This window comes from Protopterus annectens, chromosome 13.part0 (assembly GCF_019279795.1).
Source record: "Protopterus annectens isolate FY-2018-M chromosome 13.part0, PAN1.0, whole genome shotgun sequence".
Lineage (NCBI taxonomy): Eukaryota > Metazoa > Chordata > Ceratodontiformes > Protopteridae > Protopterus > Protopterus annectens.
The window spans coordinates 402,512,441-402,525,571 of NC_056747.1; the positions used below are offsets into that span (position 1 = coordinate 402,512,441).

The following is a 13,131-nucleotide window of genomic DNA, read 5'->3' on the forward strand; positions in this document are numbered from 1 at the left end:
TGCAGGCTGCTGCTATTAAGTCAAATTAAGGGAACCTTGAGTTAACAACACACAAGCTATAGAAACCAAAATGAGGGGGGTGGGGAAGACAGTTTCAACAGAGATGTGAGGAATCAGAGTACAAATTATAAAACCAAAATTTTTATTTGTATCTGTCATTCTGAACAGCGAAGCCAGTGACGTAGGCACATGTCACTAAAACCACTCAGGGAATACAGCAACAATCAGTAATTGAGTTCACAATAATGAGTGAAAACATTCAAGTAAGCAAAATGGAAAAGAATGACAATTAGATTCCTTAAATGCTAAAATGCATTCTGTTGCCTTTATTAACATATCCACGGAAGATTATCTGTCAAAGATGAATAGTTACTGCAAAATCTGTTGCCAAAGTTGTTTCATACTGCTGTACAAAATTCTTAATAATTCTCCGCAACTGATATACAGGAAGTAATACGCAATAATGAAATCCATAAAATCTTAACAGCAAAGACTCACAGTAACATCCACAGGTACATACTTAGAAGCACACCACCAAAATGTCACCATGTCCTGCAAACTTATAAAACTAAGGATACCTGTCAATCATAATTAACTTAAGGACCTCACTTACAGAAGGAATGCAACATTAAAAAATTATACACATGTGCACATATAAGCTGAACACATTTATTATTCAGCTTAAGCAGTAAAGTGAAAACTTAGCTATTTTTTAAAAAAACTGTTTTACAATCAATATATTTAGTAGTATGACAACTTCAGAAACTTCTCAAAAACAATGTGAAATTATTTTGCAAATGAAGGCATTTCACTATGATATAGAGAAAGAGTAGGGAGACCATCATAAACTGAGGATAAATTACCTGTGATCCTGAACCTTCTGTTGATGTGAACTCCATGGACTTCAGGATACTGTGGAACAAGCAAAAAATGCGCCATGGTGAATTTGATTCTAAATGATATATCAAAAAGCAAACATTTTGCTAACATCTGATGCCAACAAAGAATCCTTTCAGCACATGTGCAAAATTCCTGATGGCCACATCCTGTGAAATAAACAGACATGAGTTAACTACACAGCTCCAAAATGGATAGCGCACATTATCTTAAGGGTTTTGTGAAAAGCACTACTGCTCATTCCCAGCAGGCTGATTTGTAATCATAATTAAAAGGTTAATAGGAATGCAACATTTAAGCTGTCAAGAACTATACATTTATAGGTAAGCTAAAAGGGAAAATTCACATGAAAAGAGCAAGTCAGGCCTCAAGAAAATATTAAGAGAAAGCATCTGGTAAACTAGCAAAAATTAAAGCAAAAGTGGACTGCAACTAAAATCATTAATGTGACTTGTACAATATCTGTTCAGTGCAGCATTTAACAAAGCATTCAACATTTAAAATTATTCAGTGAAGTACACTTTCCAACATAAAAAAAAACAAGAATCAAACAGACCATGACTGCTACTCAAAACAGAAAAACACTGACCTTGGTAAGTGAGGCTCAAGAGGGCAACAAAATATATGAAACAATAAAGATGTGAAAGAGTTTCAAGAAGGCATTTAGCTCCTTTGAAAATGAGCATTCGAAGTTTGGAAACAACTTTGTAGTTGACGATGACATCTGCAAGCACAGTGAACTGGAATTAAGAAAATGCTAGACTTTTCTCCACTAGGACACAAAAGGTACTACAACAACTCCACCATTTTGGTACCCTCTCATCAGGGTACCTTCAGCCAATTAGATTCAAAAGTCTTTTGTCCATGTATCCCACTACCAAGGTAAAAGCTTGGCAGTGAGTTTCCAAAGAACGCCATTTCACAAAGCAAGAAGATTCTTCTAACTGCCTGACCCCTTAACCCACCCGAACCCCAACATATGTGCCCCAAATAGTTGAACGTCTCATGCTTTTTATAAAGCTATGGCATCAACTTCTGCAGAATAGCTTTCCCTATCTTCTACTAGCAGTTACTGCTGCTATTGGTACTCTGGTCTCGTCCAAATGTACTGTTTCAATTGGAATAACAAAGCCACACAGTTCTTCATAAGGACGGAAGCTAATCACAATCATTCCTTTCCTTCCTCTCCTGATAGATTCTGTCTCATGGGCTAATAATTCAAACTTGTGTCATTAATGAGACAAGCAAACATCCTACACCATTAGGCTAGCTGGAAAGGAATCCTTACAGAAATGGAAGTAGTTTGCATGCAGTGTGTCGGTCTTCCACGAAACATAAAACTACTCTATTAACAAAATGCATAAATCAGAATACCCAGCACCTCTGAAGTGATAGTCAGCTGCATACTGTAGCAATGTATATGTGGAGACCACTCCTCTCTTCGTAGTTATCACATACGTAAGTCATGGAGACCACCAGTAAAATTTGTTTCTCACCGAAAGCAGAAGAGAGAAAGGCAGAAAATAGGACAGTACTGTTTGAGTAAATTACCTAGGTAGCTCCTATGATACCAGAAGCCCTTTTATGAATAGTTCCTAAAAACCACAAGAAAGCCAGATGACTTAGGATAACAGGGCCTACAACTTAAAGCAGATGTAATTTGGTTTTGGGTATCCCAACTTTGCAGCCTACCAACAAAGAGATATGTTACAGTCCGTTCAAATTTACCCCATACAATAAAAGTATGTTACAGCAGAAAAGAAGGAATATGAAATAGTAATATAAAACTTGAGTAATTTCGTAATTATCTATTTTTTTACACAAGTTTTGTTTCTTTTCATAAGGATGCAAAATCCTAATCTTTTTCCAACTTAAAAAAATGTCCAGTTAGATGTATTCCTCTTGCAGTTTCCCAGTCAGTTCTAACTAGCGAAAGAATGTCAGATTACTGGTTAGTTTACAGCATCTCTCAATAACGGCTGCCACCAAACAAGGTTGATATCCTCACCTTAGACCACACTTTCCATCTACATGAGTCAACTTAGGATGACAAGCAAGACAATTTATGAAAGAATATATAAAGGAGAATACACAACTACTGTCCAAGAACAATGACTCTGTGTGCTACATGGATTCCGCCCCATTCATAAACTCAAACCATAAAACAGTCGGCAGAGTAGTACCAGTCTACAGAAATTCAACAGAGCAAAGTATGACAGCAGGCATTGTAACCTAGTTGTTACAGCTTATGACTGTAAGCTATATAAATTTTGAAATCAAATGGATAATACACAAATCTTGAAAATACAGACTTCTTGTTTTACCTTCAAGTTTACAAAAGAAGTTGTTCACTGAAACAATGCAGCAAAACAATAATTGAATAAAAGAAGCCAAAGTGCAAGAAGTGATATAATGCACTGTACTTTACTGCTTGGTTCATTTGCCCAAAACCCAGCAGTCAGTTAGTATTTGGAGTAGCAAACTTACCAGGACTGAAAGTGATGGAAAGCATATCATGGTGTTTATTTTACATACATACATATTTTTTCAGGTTTCTTGCCCAGGGAAGGCCAAGGCAAGTTAAAGATCAAAGTTAGCTTAACGCCTTTGACCGATACCAAGTTGGACATACTGATACTGTTACTAATACTCACCCCAACTAGAAAGAATAGTTGTGTAAAATCTTACCATAACCATAGTTGTCCTTCTCTTCCATGCTACAGTATTCTCACTGTGGGATCCTCCGTCTCAGGCAACCTGAACATAGGCTGCTATGGAAAAGCTTCAGCCTGGTTGCTGCTAGTACGTGGGACGTCACATGCAGGATCATAAACCAGAGGCCTTAAATGTGACGTCTGCATGCACAGACCTCAGAAATGACTGCCCAGTCGGACAATAATCTAAGTGGTGCCAAATGATGTCCTGTAGACATGAAAAATGTAACTGACTGCCCAGTTTGACCATAGTCTAGGTAGTGCCCAATGATGCCCTCTAGATAGGTGAAATGTAATGAAGGGGGATAGGAGGGAGGGAAGGAATACTACAACATGGAAGAGGACAACTATGGTTATAGTAAGATTTTACACAACTACTCTATGTCCTTCTGCTCTCATGTTGCATTATTCTTACTGTGGGAGAGTACTACAGCTTAAGAAGGAGGCAGGATGGAGGAAGTAGCAGCAGATTGCAGGAATCCCTGCAGGACTCCTCTTACAAATCATGTTCTGGCTTTGGAAATATGACACAGTTTGTAGTGTTTGGTGAATGTATGTACGGAGGACCAAGTGGCTGCCTCAAGGATGGCAGTTGTGTCCAGTTGTGTCCAGGCCTTTTAGGAAGGCCCCAGAAGAAGCAGCAGCTCTTGTAGTATGTGCTCTGACCCCATGAGGCAATTGGTTTCCATGGCAGGAAAAGCAGAAGTAAAGAAGTTATGTTCTTACCATAACGTTCCATGTGGAGTGTTCATCTCGCCTTTGTTTTTACACACGGGTTCGGAGCCGATCCTCGGCTCCGAGTCGGCCGTATAGCAAAGCTCTGCATCTAAGAGAAGCTCGAGACCAGGCTATATCCCACAATCCTCCCTGCCATTACTCAGATCTAGTTTGCAAGCAAACCAGAAAAAAACAATAACCCTAATGTATCCAGGCTACAAACTGCTATGAATGAAAACATTCAGAGACACCATCTCACTGACAACCAACTAGGGGTAAAGAAAGATACCCGGAATAGGTAAGACATGTGGACCAGACTCTAGTCCTACTCGTTCTTCCAAACCGTGAGGGAGGGAAAGGGGGGGAATGTAAAAACAAAGGTGAGATGAACACTCCACATGGAACGTTATGGTAAGAACATAACTTCTTTATGTGAGAGTGTTCAATCTCGCCGTTTGTTTTTACACACGGGTAGCGTCCCTAGCTCCGTCACCCTGAGTGACTCATGGAAGAACGTTCCTGAGCACAGTGGAACCAAAGGATGTCCTGTCTTTGGAGGTTTTGTCAACCCTATAATGAGTGATGAAAGTATGTGGTTTAGACCACGTGGCTGCTGCACAAATCGTATCCAAAGGTAGGCGAGCTGCATGAGCCAAGGAAGTGGAGACGGACCTAGTAGAATGGCCTTTTGGTTTGGTGGGTAAGGCCTGGTTTGACTTAGAATACACAAAGGCTATACAATCAGTAAGCCATTTAGAAAGAGTGCGTTTTTTAACTGCCATACCCTTTACATTATCTGCAAATGCAACAAAAAGTTGATCTGTTTTTCTGTAGTCTTTAGTCCTGTCTAAATAAAATCTGAGTTGCCTGTGGACATCTAACTTGTGTAACATATATTCCAGCTTACTGGTATGGTTTTTAAAGAAAGTGGGGAGTTCAATGAATTGATTAATATTAATGACAGAGCATACTTTGGGAAGGAAGGACGGATTTGTTCGTAAAGAAACTCTATCTGGGTGAAAATTTAAGTAAGGAGGTTTAATAGACAGTGCTTGCAGCTCTGAAACTCTCCGAGCTGAAGTAACCGCTACAAGAAAGAGAGTCTTCCAAGACAGAAATTTCAGGGGGCAAGAAGAAGCTGGTTCGAAAGGTGGTAACATTAGTTGTGACAACAACAAATTTAAATTCCATGGGAATAAAGGATCCCTGACAGGAGGTCGAAGATGGAAGGAACCTTTCATAAAGGCTTTACAAAGCCTGTGGGATATGATAGGAGAACCATTCTCACCAACATGAAAGTTGGATATGGCAGCCAACTGCACTCTTAATGTGGAAGTAGAGGCCCCTTCATGGAAAAGGATGGAAAGAAATTCTAGTATTTTATGTAAAGGAGCAACCAAGGGGTCCAAGTGTTGATTAGATGCCCATTACACAAAGCGTTTCCATTTACTGTTGTAAAGTTTTGTGGTGGAAGCCTTATGAGAGGCAACCAAAATGCGCTGCACTGCCGGAGAAAGAAGATCAGACCTGGCTAGGCGGGGAAGTGGAGCAGCCAAGCTGCTAGTTTGAGGGATAGAAGAGACGGGTGAAGAACTCCCGATGAATGTGTCAGTAGATCTGGTACTGGGTCCAGGATCCAAGGTTCTTCTGTTAGATGGGCTCGAAGAAAGGGGAACCATATCTGTCGAGGCCAGAATGGGGCTATGAGTATAATTGTCCTTTCCAGGTTCATGGCTTTCTGGAGAAATCTGGGAATCAAGGGAATAGGTGGGAATGCATATAGGAGACCCGGGGGCCAATCGTGTATCAGTGCGTCCCTGGGGACATCCCCTGGAGGGGGTAGAAGGGCAAAATAGCTTCTGCATTTGGCATTCATCGGGGAGGCGAATAGATCGCAGCAAGGCTGGCCCCATTTGCGGAAAATTCTCTCCGCCACTTGTAGTTTGAGGGACCACTCGTGAGGTAACAGGATGGCTCTGCTCAACCTGTCCGCAATGACGTTGGATGACCCCGGGATGTGCGCTGCTATCAGAAAGCGACCCGTGGACTCTGCCCATTGCCAAATTCTCATGGCCTCTCTGCATAATGGGTAAGCTTTGGTTCCCCCTTGTTTGTTTATGTACCAGACTACAGACATGTTGTCTGCCTGAACTGCTACTGTCCCTAGATGTAGGAGGGTTTGAAAGTGTTGCAACGCTAGGAACACCGCCCTCATTTCTAGAACATTTATGTGCAAGTTGTACTCGATGTCGGACCATTCCCCTTGGACTGTTCTTCCCTGAAAAAGTCCCCCCCACCCTATCAGGGAAGCGTCCGTGGTTATAGTGGCTGTCGGATTTGGTAGAACAAATGGACGACCCATGGTGAGGTCCTGGCTAGACATCCACCATGAGAGGTCCCGTTTGCAGGAATCCGTTATCAGGATCTCGTACTTTAGGGGTAACTGTTGGAATGACCACTGCGTGAACAGTAGCCATTGGAGGAGTCTCATGTGCAACCTTCCCATGGGAATCGCAATCAGGGACGCTGCCATGAGACCCAAAACTTTCAACACCAATTTGGCCGGGGCTTTCCTGCATTGCAGCAGAAGAAGAACCTGTTCCTTGAGGAATGAAGCCCTTACTTGAGGGAGCTTTACTAATGTTAAACGGGTATCTAGGTCCGCTCCGATAAATGAAATATGCTGTGAGGGCAATAAGACAGATTTTTTGAAGTTTATGGAAATCCCTAGGTGGGAACAAAGGTTGACTATATAGTTTCTTGCTTGTATGAGGAGACGCTCGGTGGTGGCGGTGAGGAGCCAGTCGTCCAGATAGGGAAACACCCGGAATCCTAGACATCTCAAGTGAGATGCTACCACTGCCATGCATTTGGTGAATACCCTGGGGGCTGAGGTGAGCCCAAAGGGCAGGGCTCGAAATTGAAAATGACTGACTCCCAGCCGGAAGCGCAGGTGATCTCTGAACGGTCTGGCCATCTTGATGTGGTAGTACGCGTCCTTGAGATCTATTGAGCACATCCAGTCGTCCTTCTGTAAAAATGGAAGGATCGATTGAAGCGTGACCATCCGGAACTTTTCCTTCTTCACGAAGGTATTGAGATTGCTGAGATCCAAAATGGGTCTCCAGTCCCCTGTCTTTTTTGGAACTAAAAAGAACCTTGAGTAAGTTCCGGATCCTCTTTGGTCCGCCGGGACTGGCTGAATGACTCTTTTTTTGAGCAGCTTTGAAATTTCTATTGCTGCTTGGCCTCGCAGACGGGGTGGCACATCTGGAGACCTTCTGTGTTGGGGTGGAGTTGACCTAAGGGGTATTTTGTATCCTCTGGTTACAATGCTTTTTACCCAGGAGTCTGAGGTGAGAGTTTGCCAGGCCTGTGGGTATAAAGCCAAGTGACCCCCGACTGCCTCCAGAGCAGGACAGTCGGGCCTCCATTCAGGAGTGCTGGAAAGGCTTACCAGGGATAGTATCCCTGTCGCCTTGGTTCTGCGGACCCCCTCTGCCGCCAGGGCGGCGTCTTCCTTGTCTACCCCCCCCCCTCTGCCTCTGGGGGGGGGGGGTTCACTCTGTGTGGCCTGGAAAGATCCCTGAGTTTTACGTAACCACATTTTTCCGCCTCGTTGCCCTTTGGGGTACGGTCTGGATGGAACGGAAAAACGGACTCCGACAGCAGACAGAGTCTTTCCTTCTTGCTCACACCAAGTTAATGTCTCTTTCACTTTGGGCCGAAAAAGAGTGGCACCATCAAAGGGGGCGTTGGCGAAAGAAGACTTGAAGGCTTCTGCAAAAGAGCACAGCCGCATCCAGGATTGTCTTCGTAGAGCAATCGCTGAAGCTGCACCCTACTCGACCCTTCAGCCGCATACGAGATGAGCCTCATGGACGAGTTCACTACGGAGGTAAGGGTGTTAAGTTGTGCTGTCACCTTATCTGAAACAGCAGCATCTGTGTTACCCTGGAGGGTATCTCTCAGCTCCTTGATGAGATCCCTCTGTAGTCGTGTAAAATGTGTCAAATAGTTTAGCGAACGCATGGAAAAAGTCGCTGAACTAAAAACGCGCTTCCCATATCTGTCCATAGTCCTAGAATCCTTATTAGGAGGATGAACAGAAGAGGAAGACTCCGACATCTCCTTTTTAGTGGCTGCTGCCACCACCATAGCGTCAACGGGGACTCTTTTTGTTAGGTAAGTCTTGTCCTGGGGGGCAGTAATGAACTTACTTGGCTTTCTAGGGACCGGTTCCACTGTGTCCGGTGTCTCCCACGCCCTTCGAGCAATTAATTCCATTAACTCATCGAAGGGCGGAGTAACCCAGGAGGTAGAAGGTTGAGCACCAAATGCCTTCAGCAACACTGACTCGTCCTCAGTGGGGGCTAGGGACTGCCAATCACCCCTCTGTTTTAATATCTCCAATATGTCCGCAAATGAGACATCTTCGGAGGGTGATTTTGGGGACCCCTCTGACTCCTCCAAGTCAGTGTCAGACGTTAAAGATTCCTGTGGAGTGTCTAAGTGCCTCCTCTTGCACAAACTTTTCCTCGGGACCTCATCGGAGGGGGATTCCGGTGAGGCCTCAGAGGAACAGGGGGCATCCTCTAGGGATGGCTGAGACAATGGTGCTCCACGCTTTGGATGTGTCGTGGGAACAGAAACAGAGAGCGGCTCCTTAGGGGAGGGAGAAGATGCGTCCGATGTAGTGGTTGTCTGTGTAGACAAAACCTTCCTCATGAGGTCAAAGGCCCCTGAACCTCGGGCCGAGGACTCTCCCGGTTCCGAAGAACATGGAAGAATCTGAGACACGGGGCCCATGGGTCTCGACCCCGAGGACGGAGCCGAGCCGATCTGCGCCGAGGCCCCGAGAGGGAGAGTCGGCACCAAAAGGTCGGTACAACTCTCGGTCACGGAACCAAGGAGAGATCGTCGACTCCGAGACTCACCTATCAGTTCCGATGGAGTCGAGGTAAGTGGTGTCGATCGTGCTATGGACGGTTTCGGCACCGATGGCTCCACTATCATCGGCTCATCCTCTTCCGGCTCCGAAGACTGGATGGGTCTCGAAGGAGGACCTGTTGGAGATAAAGGGAGGCCTTCTAGTTTCGACACCAACTGGGAGGAAACTGCAATCAACCTGGAAAGAGCCGTGTTCTCCATCAGTTTCTGCACGACACGATCCACATCAATATCAGAAAGTGGTCTGGAAGAACGGGTCGAAGGAGCCGAAGATGGCACCGACCGAAGATTCGATGGTGGCGGTAGTTCCGACACCGGTTCCAAGACCTGGGGCTCAGTGAGAGACAAACGTTTGACGCTCGGCCCCGAAGTCTGTGGAACCGGCGAACGAATTTTGGAAGATGTACTCGGAGCCGATGACATGGGCTCCGACATCTTCGACCCCTTCGAAGATTTAGAAGCCTGGTCCGACTTGTCAAAGGCTTCTTGAAAAGCAGGCTTAAGAAGCCCCCTATCAATAAGTTTCCTGCGTCTATCTGTCATGACTCTCCCACTGAAGGAATGGCAAATGGAGCAATCCTCTTGCAAGTGGAGAGGGCCAAGACAGTAGGCACAGGAGGTGTGGTTGTCAGTGATGGACATTTTCTGTCCACACTGGCACCTTTTGAACCCACTTTTAGCTTTTTCAGACATACTGAAGAAGTGAGGTAAAAAAAATAAAAGAGAATTAGAAGTTAGGAGGAGGTAGGCCCCAAAGGGAAACCTATAGAAATAAACTAACAAAATAACTATAGTTACACACACACACACACACACTATTGTAAATAAAATACAATTATTCACAAACAAAAAACTATAAATTTTAGGACTAACAAGAAGAAAAAAAAAATACTATCTTATCTGTCAATATTCTTAAACTCTGGTCTGAGCTCTCTAACGCGATGTGACCTGTTGCAGCGGCAAACTAGATCTGAATAATGGCAGGGAGGATTGTGGGATATAGCCTGGTCTCGAGCTTCTCTTAGATGAAGAGCTTTGCTATGCGGCCGACTCGGAGCCGAGGATCGGCTCCGAACCCGTGTGTAAAAACAAACAGCGAGATTGAACACTCTCACATAGATAGTTTTCCTTATCCAGCAGGAAACAGTTTGTTAGGCTACTGCCTTGCCCAGAGCACTGGGACGGAAGGACACAAAGAGCTGATTATACTTTCTAATGGCATTAGTTTTGTCCAAATAGAATCTTAGTTGCCTGTGGACATCAAGGGAGTGGAGTATTTTCTCACTGTCATTTTTAGGAGTAGGAAACAAGGTGGATAAATGAAAATACTAATTTAGTGACAGCTCACTGACCACTTCGGGCATGAAGGAGGGGTAGGTGCACAGGGTCACCCTATCGCTGTGAAAGATAGGGTAGGGTGGGGATGTCATTAGTGTTTGTAATTCTGACACCCTTCTGGCTGAAGTAATGGCTACCAGTAGGACTGTTTTCCATGTCGACATCTGCAGGAAGACAGAGCTGGCTGGCTCGAATGGGGAAGTGCAAGTTTTTCTAGAACACAGTTTAGGTCCCATGGTGGGGGGATAGGCTTCTTTGGTGGCCTAATTTGCAGGACCCCTTTTAAGAATAGTTTAACATCCAGTCTGGAGAGAAGAGTAGGTCCCAGAGGTAAGCAGGCAGAGATAGCAGATAAGTGAACCTTCACTGAAGAATATGAAAGGTTTGATATTATGAGCTCACACACATATGCTAAAACTAGAGGAACATCCTCTTGAAATAGGTCCCTATGCCTTTGGAGACACCATTTGGAGAACCTTTCCCATTTGGAAATGTAGGATCTCCTGGCCTCCTGCAGGGCAGATAACATATCCTCAGTGTAACAGTGTCTGAAGGGAATTAAAAGTTTATCACCCAGAGGGTTAAGCAAAGCATCTTCAGGTGTAGGTGAATAAGAGATCCCTTCTATTGTGTGACCAGGTCCACCTTGTGAGGCAACCTGTGGTGATTGCCCTTGGCAAGAGATTGAAGAAGGGAGAACCAATGCTGCCTTGGCCAACAGGGAGTCACCTGCAAAACTTTTGGCATGTCCCTCCTTATTTTTAGGAGGACTTTCTGAATGAGAGGGAAGGGAGGGAAAGCATATAGAAATAGTCCCTTTCTTCCATGAGATGGTGAAGGAGTCCACTCTTCAAGCTAGTGCGGAGGGGTCCTTGGCACAAAATATTTTCAATTGTCTGTTCTGGGTGGAGGCAAATAAATTGATTTGAGGTGTGCCCACTGGTGGACAATGTCTATGAATACATCTTTGTAGAACATCCACTCGTGATGCAGAGAGAATGATCTGCTAAGGGGATCCGCCTGGTGGTTGTCCTGGGATGGAATACAGACTGCCTCTAGTGAAATGTTGTTCCGAGAGGCTAATTCCAATGCTTGTAGTGCTAGCTTGCAGAGCAGGTAAGACCTGGTCCCCCCTTGTTTATTGATGTAACTACCACATGACAGTCGTGCTGTCTGTGAAGATCTGTAGGGCAGCTGGCTGCATGACAGGAAGAAAGGCCTGCAGGGCTAGGTGGACTGCAGTCATCTCCCTTACGTTGATGTGCTTTCTCTGGAGGGATGGCTCCCATAGAGATTGCACCTTGAGGTCATTCATGGTTGCTCACCAGCCCAGATCTGAAGCATCTGTACGCATTAGTTGTGTTGGTGTGGTGGGTTGTAGGGGTAGCCCTGGATTTTGTTGTACCTGCTAAATCCACCAATTCAATTCTGTTTTAAGGCATGGAAGGAAAGGTATCTGAAAGTCCCGTGCGTGGCTGTGTAGTGACCACACATTCTTCAGGTACCACTGTAACTTCCTCATGTGCAACCTGGCTAGTGGCAGCATAGGAATGGTGGCTGCCATAAGGCCTAGGAGGCACAAGAATTGCTTGGCTGACAGGTGGTTGACCAGGAGAAAGTCCTGGAAGTGGCTGACCAGGGAGGTTACCTTGTCCTGAGGGAGGAAAGCCTTCATCAGGTTTGTCCTTATCCTGCAACCCAGGAAAGTTTTGTCCTGTGCTTGGGTGAGGGATGAATTTTTCAGGTTGAGTGTGAATCCCAACCTCTGGAGTAGTGACATGGAGAGGAGCAGATGATTTCTGAGTGTGTCTTTTCCTTCTACAAGAATGAGGATGTCATCTAGGTAGGGGTAGATATGAATGCCCTTGGTCCTACAAGGCTACTGCTGGGGCTAGGCACCTTGTGAAGATGCTTGGTGCACTGGACAAACGAAAGGGCAAGGCAGTAAATTGAAAGTGTGAACAGGGTCCAGCAAAGAGCATATATTGCCTGTGGTTTGGATGGATAGGTATGGGGTGGGGACTCTCCTGACAAAGGAGATCTTTGCAGAATAATTCCTATAAAATGTTGGTGCTTGGGAGACCAGTAAGTGTTTCAGGTCCTGGAGTTACGTACTCTTCTCCTGAAAGCTTTTAAACAGATCAGCAGACTCTTTGCCAAATGGGAATTTAGTGTCCACAGGTGCATCCACAATTGTGGTCTTAAAAGTCTTCAGGCAGGGGCTGTAGTCGAAGCCATGAATATCTGTGTAAAGCAGAAACTGATGCTACAGATCTTGCAGTGGCCTCAGCTGCATCATAGCTACATTTTACTGAGTGTCAGGCTACCTGAGATGCCAGGGACAGCTTGGATGCTATCTGTGACTTGTATGGGTAGTCAGGCAAGGAGGACAGAAAGGAGGAAGCCTGTGAAACCAAATCTAGGGCATTAATGACCATGTGGGTCTGGTAATTAATTGCCATAAAGGCTAGAGTGGAAGCGGTACAGGTCTTTTTCCCCAGCCTGTCCATTACTT

At 44.9% G+C, this 13,131-nt stretch overlaps 1 protein-coding gene across 2 annotated transcripts in view; it reads right to left on the minus strand.

Moving 5' to 3' along the window:
* The window catches only part of CUX1 (cut like homeobox 1), a 3,879,009-nt gene that overhangs the window by 1,575,558 nt on the left and 2,290,320 nt on the right, over window positions 1-13,131 (minus strand). For both annotated transcript variants that reach the window (XM_044054027.1, XM_044054028.1), the window contains exon 13: window positions 864-912. In XM_044054027.1, coding sequence (XP_043909962.1) covers window positions 864-912 — 49 coding nt within the window. The remainder of the gene's footprint in view (window positions 1-863; window positions 913-13,131) is intronic.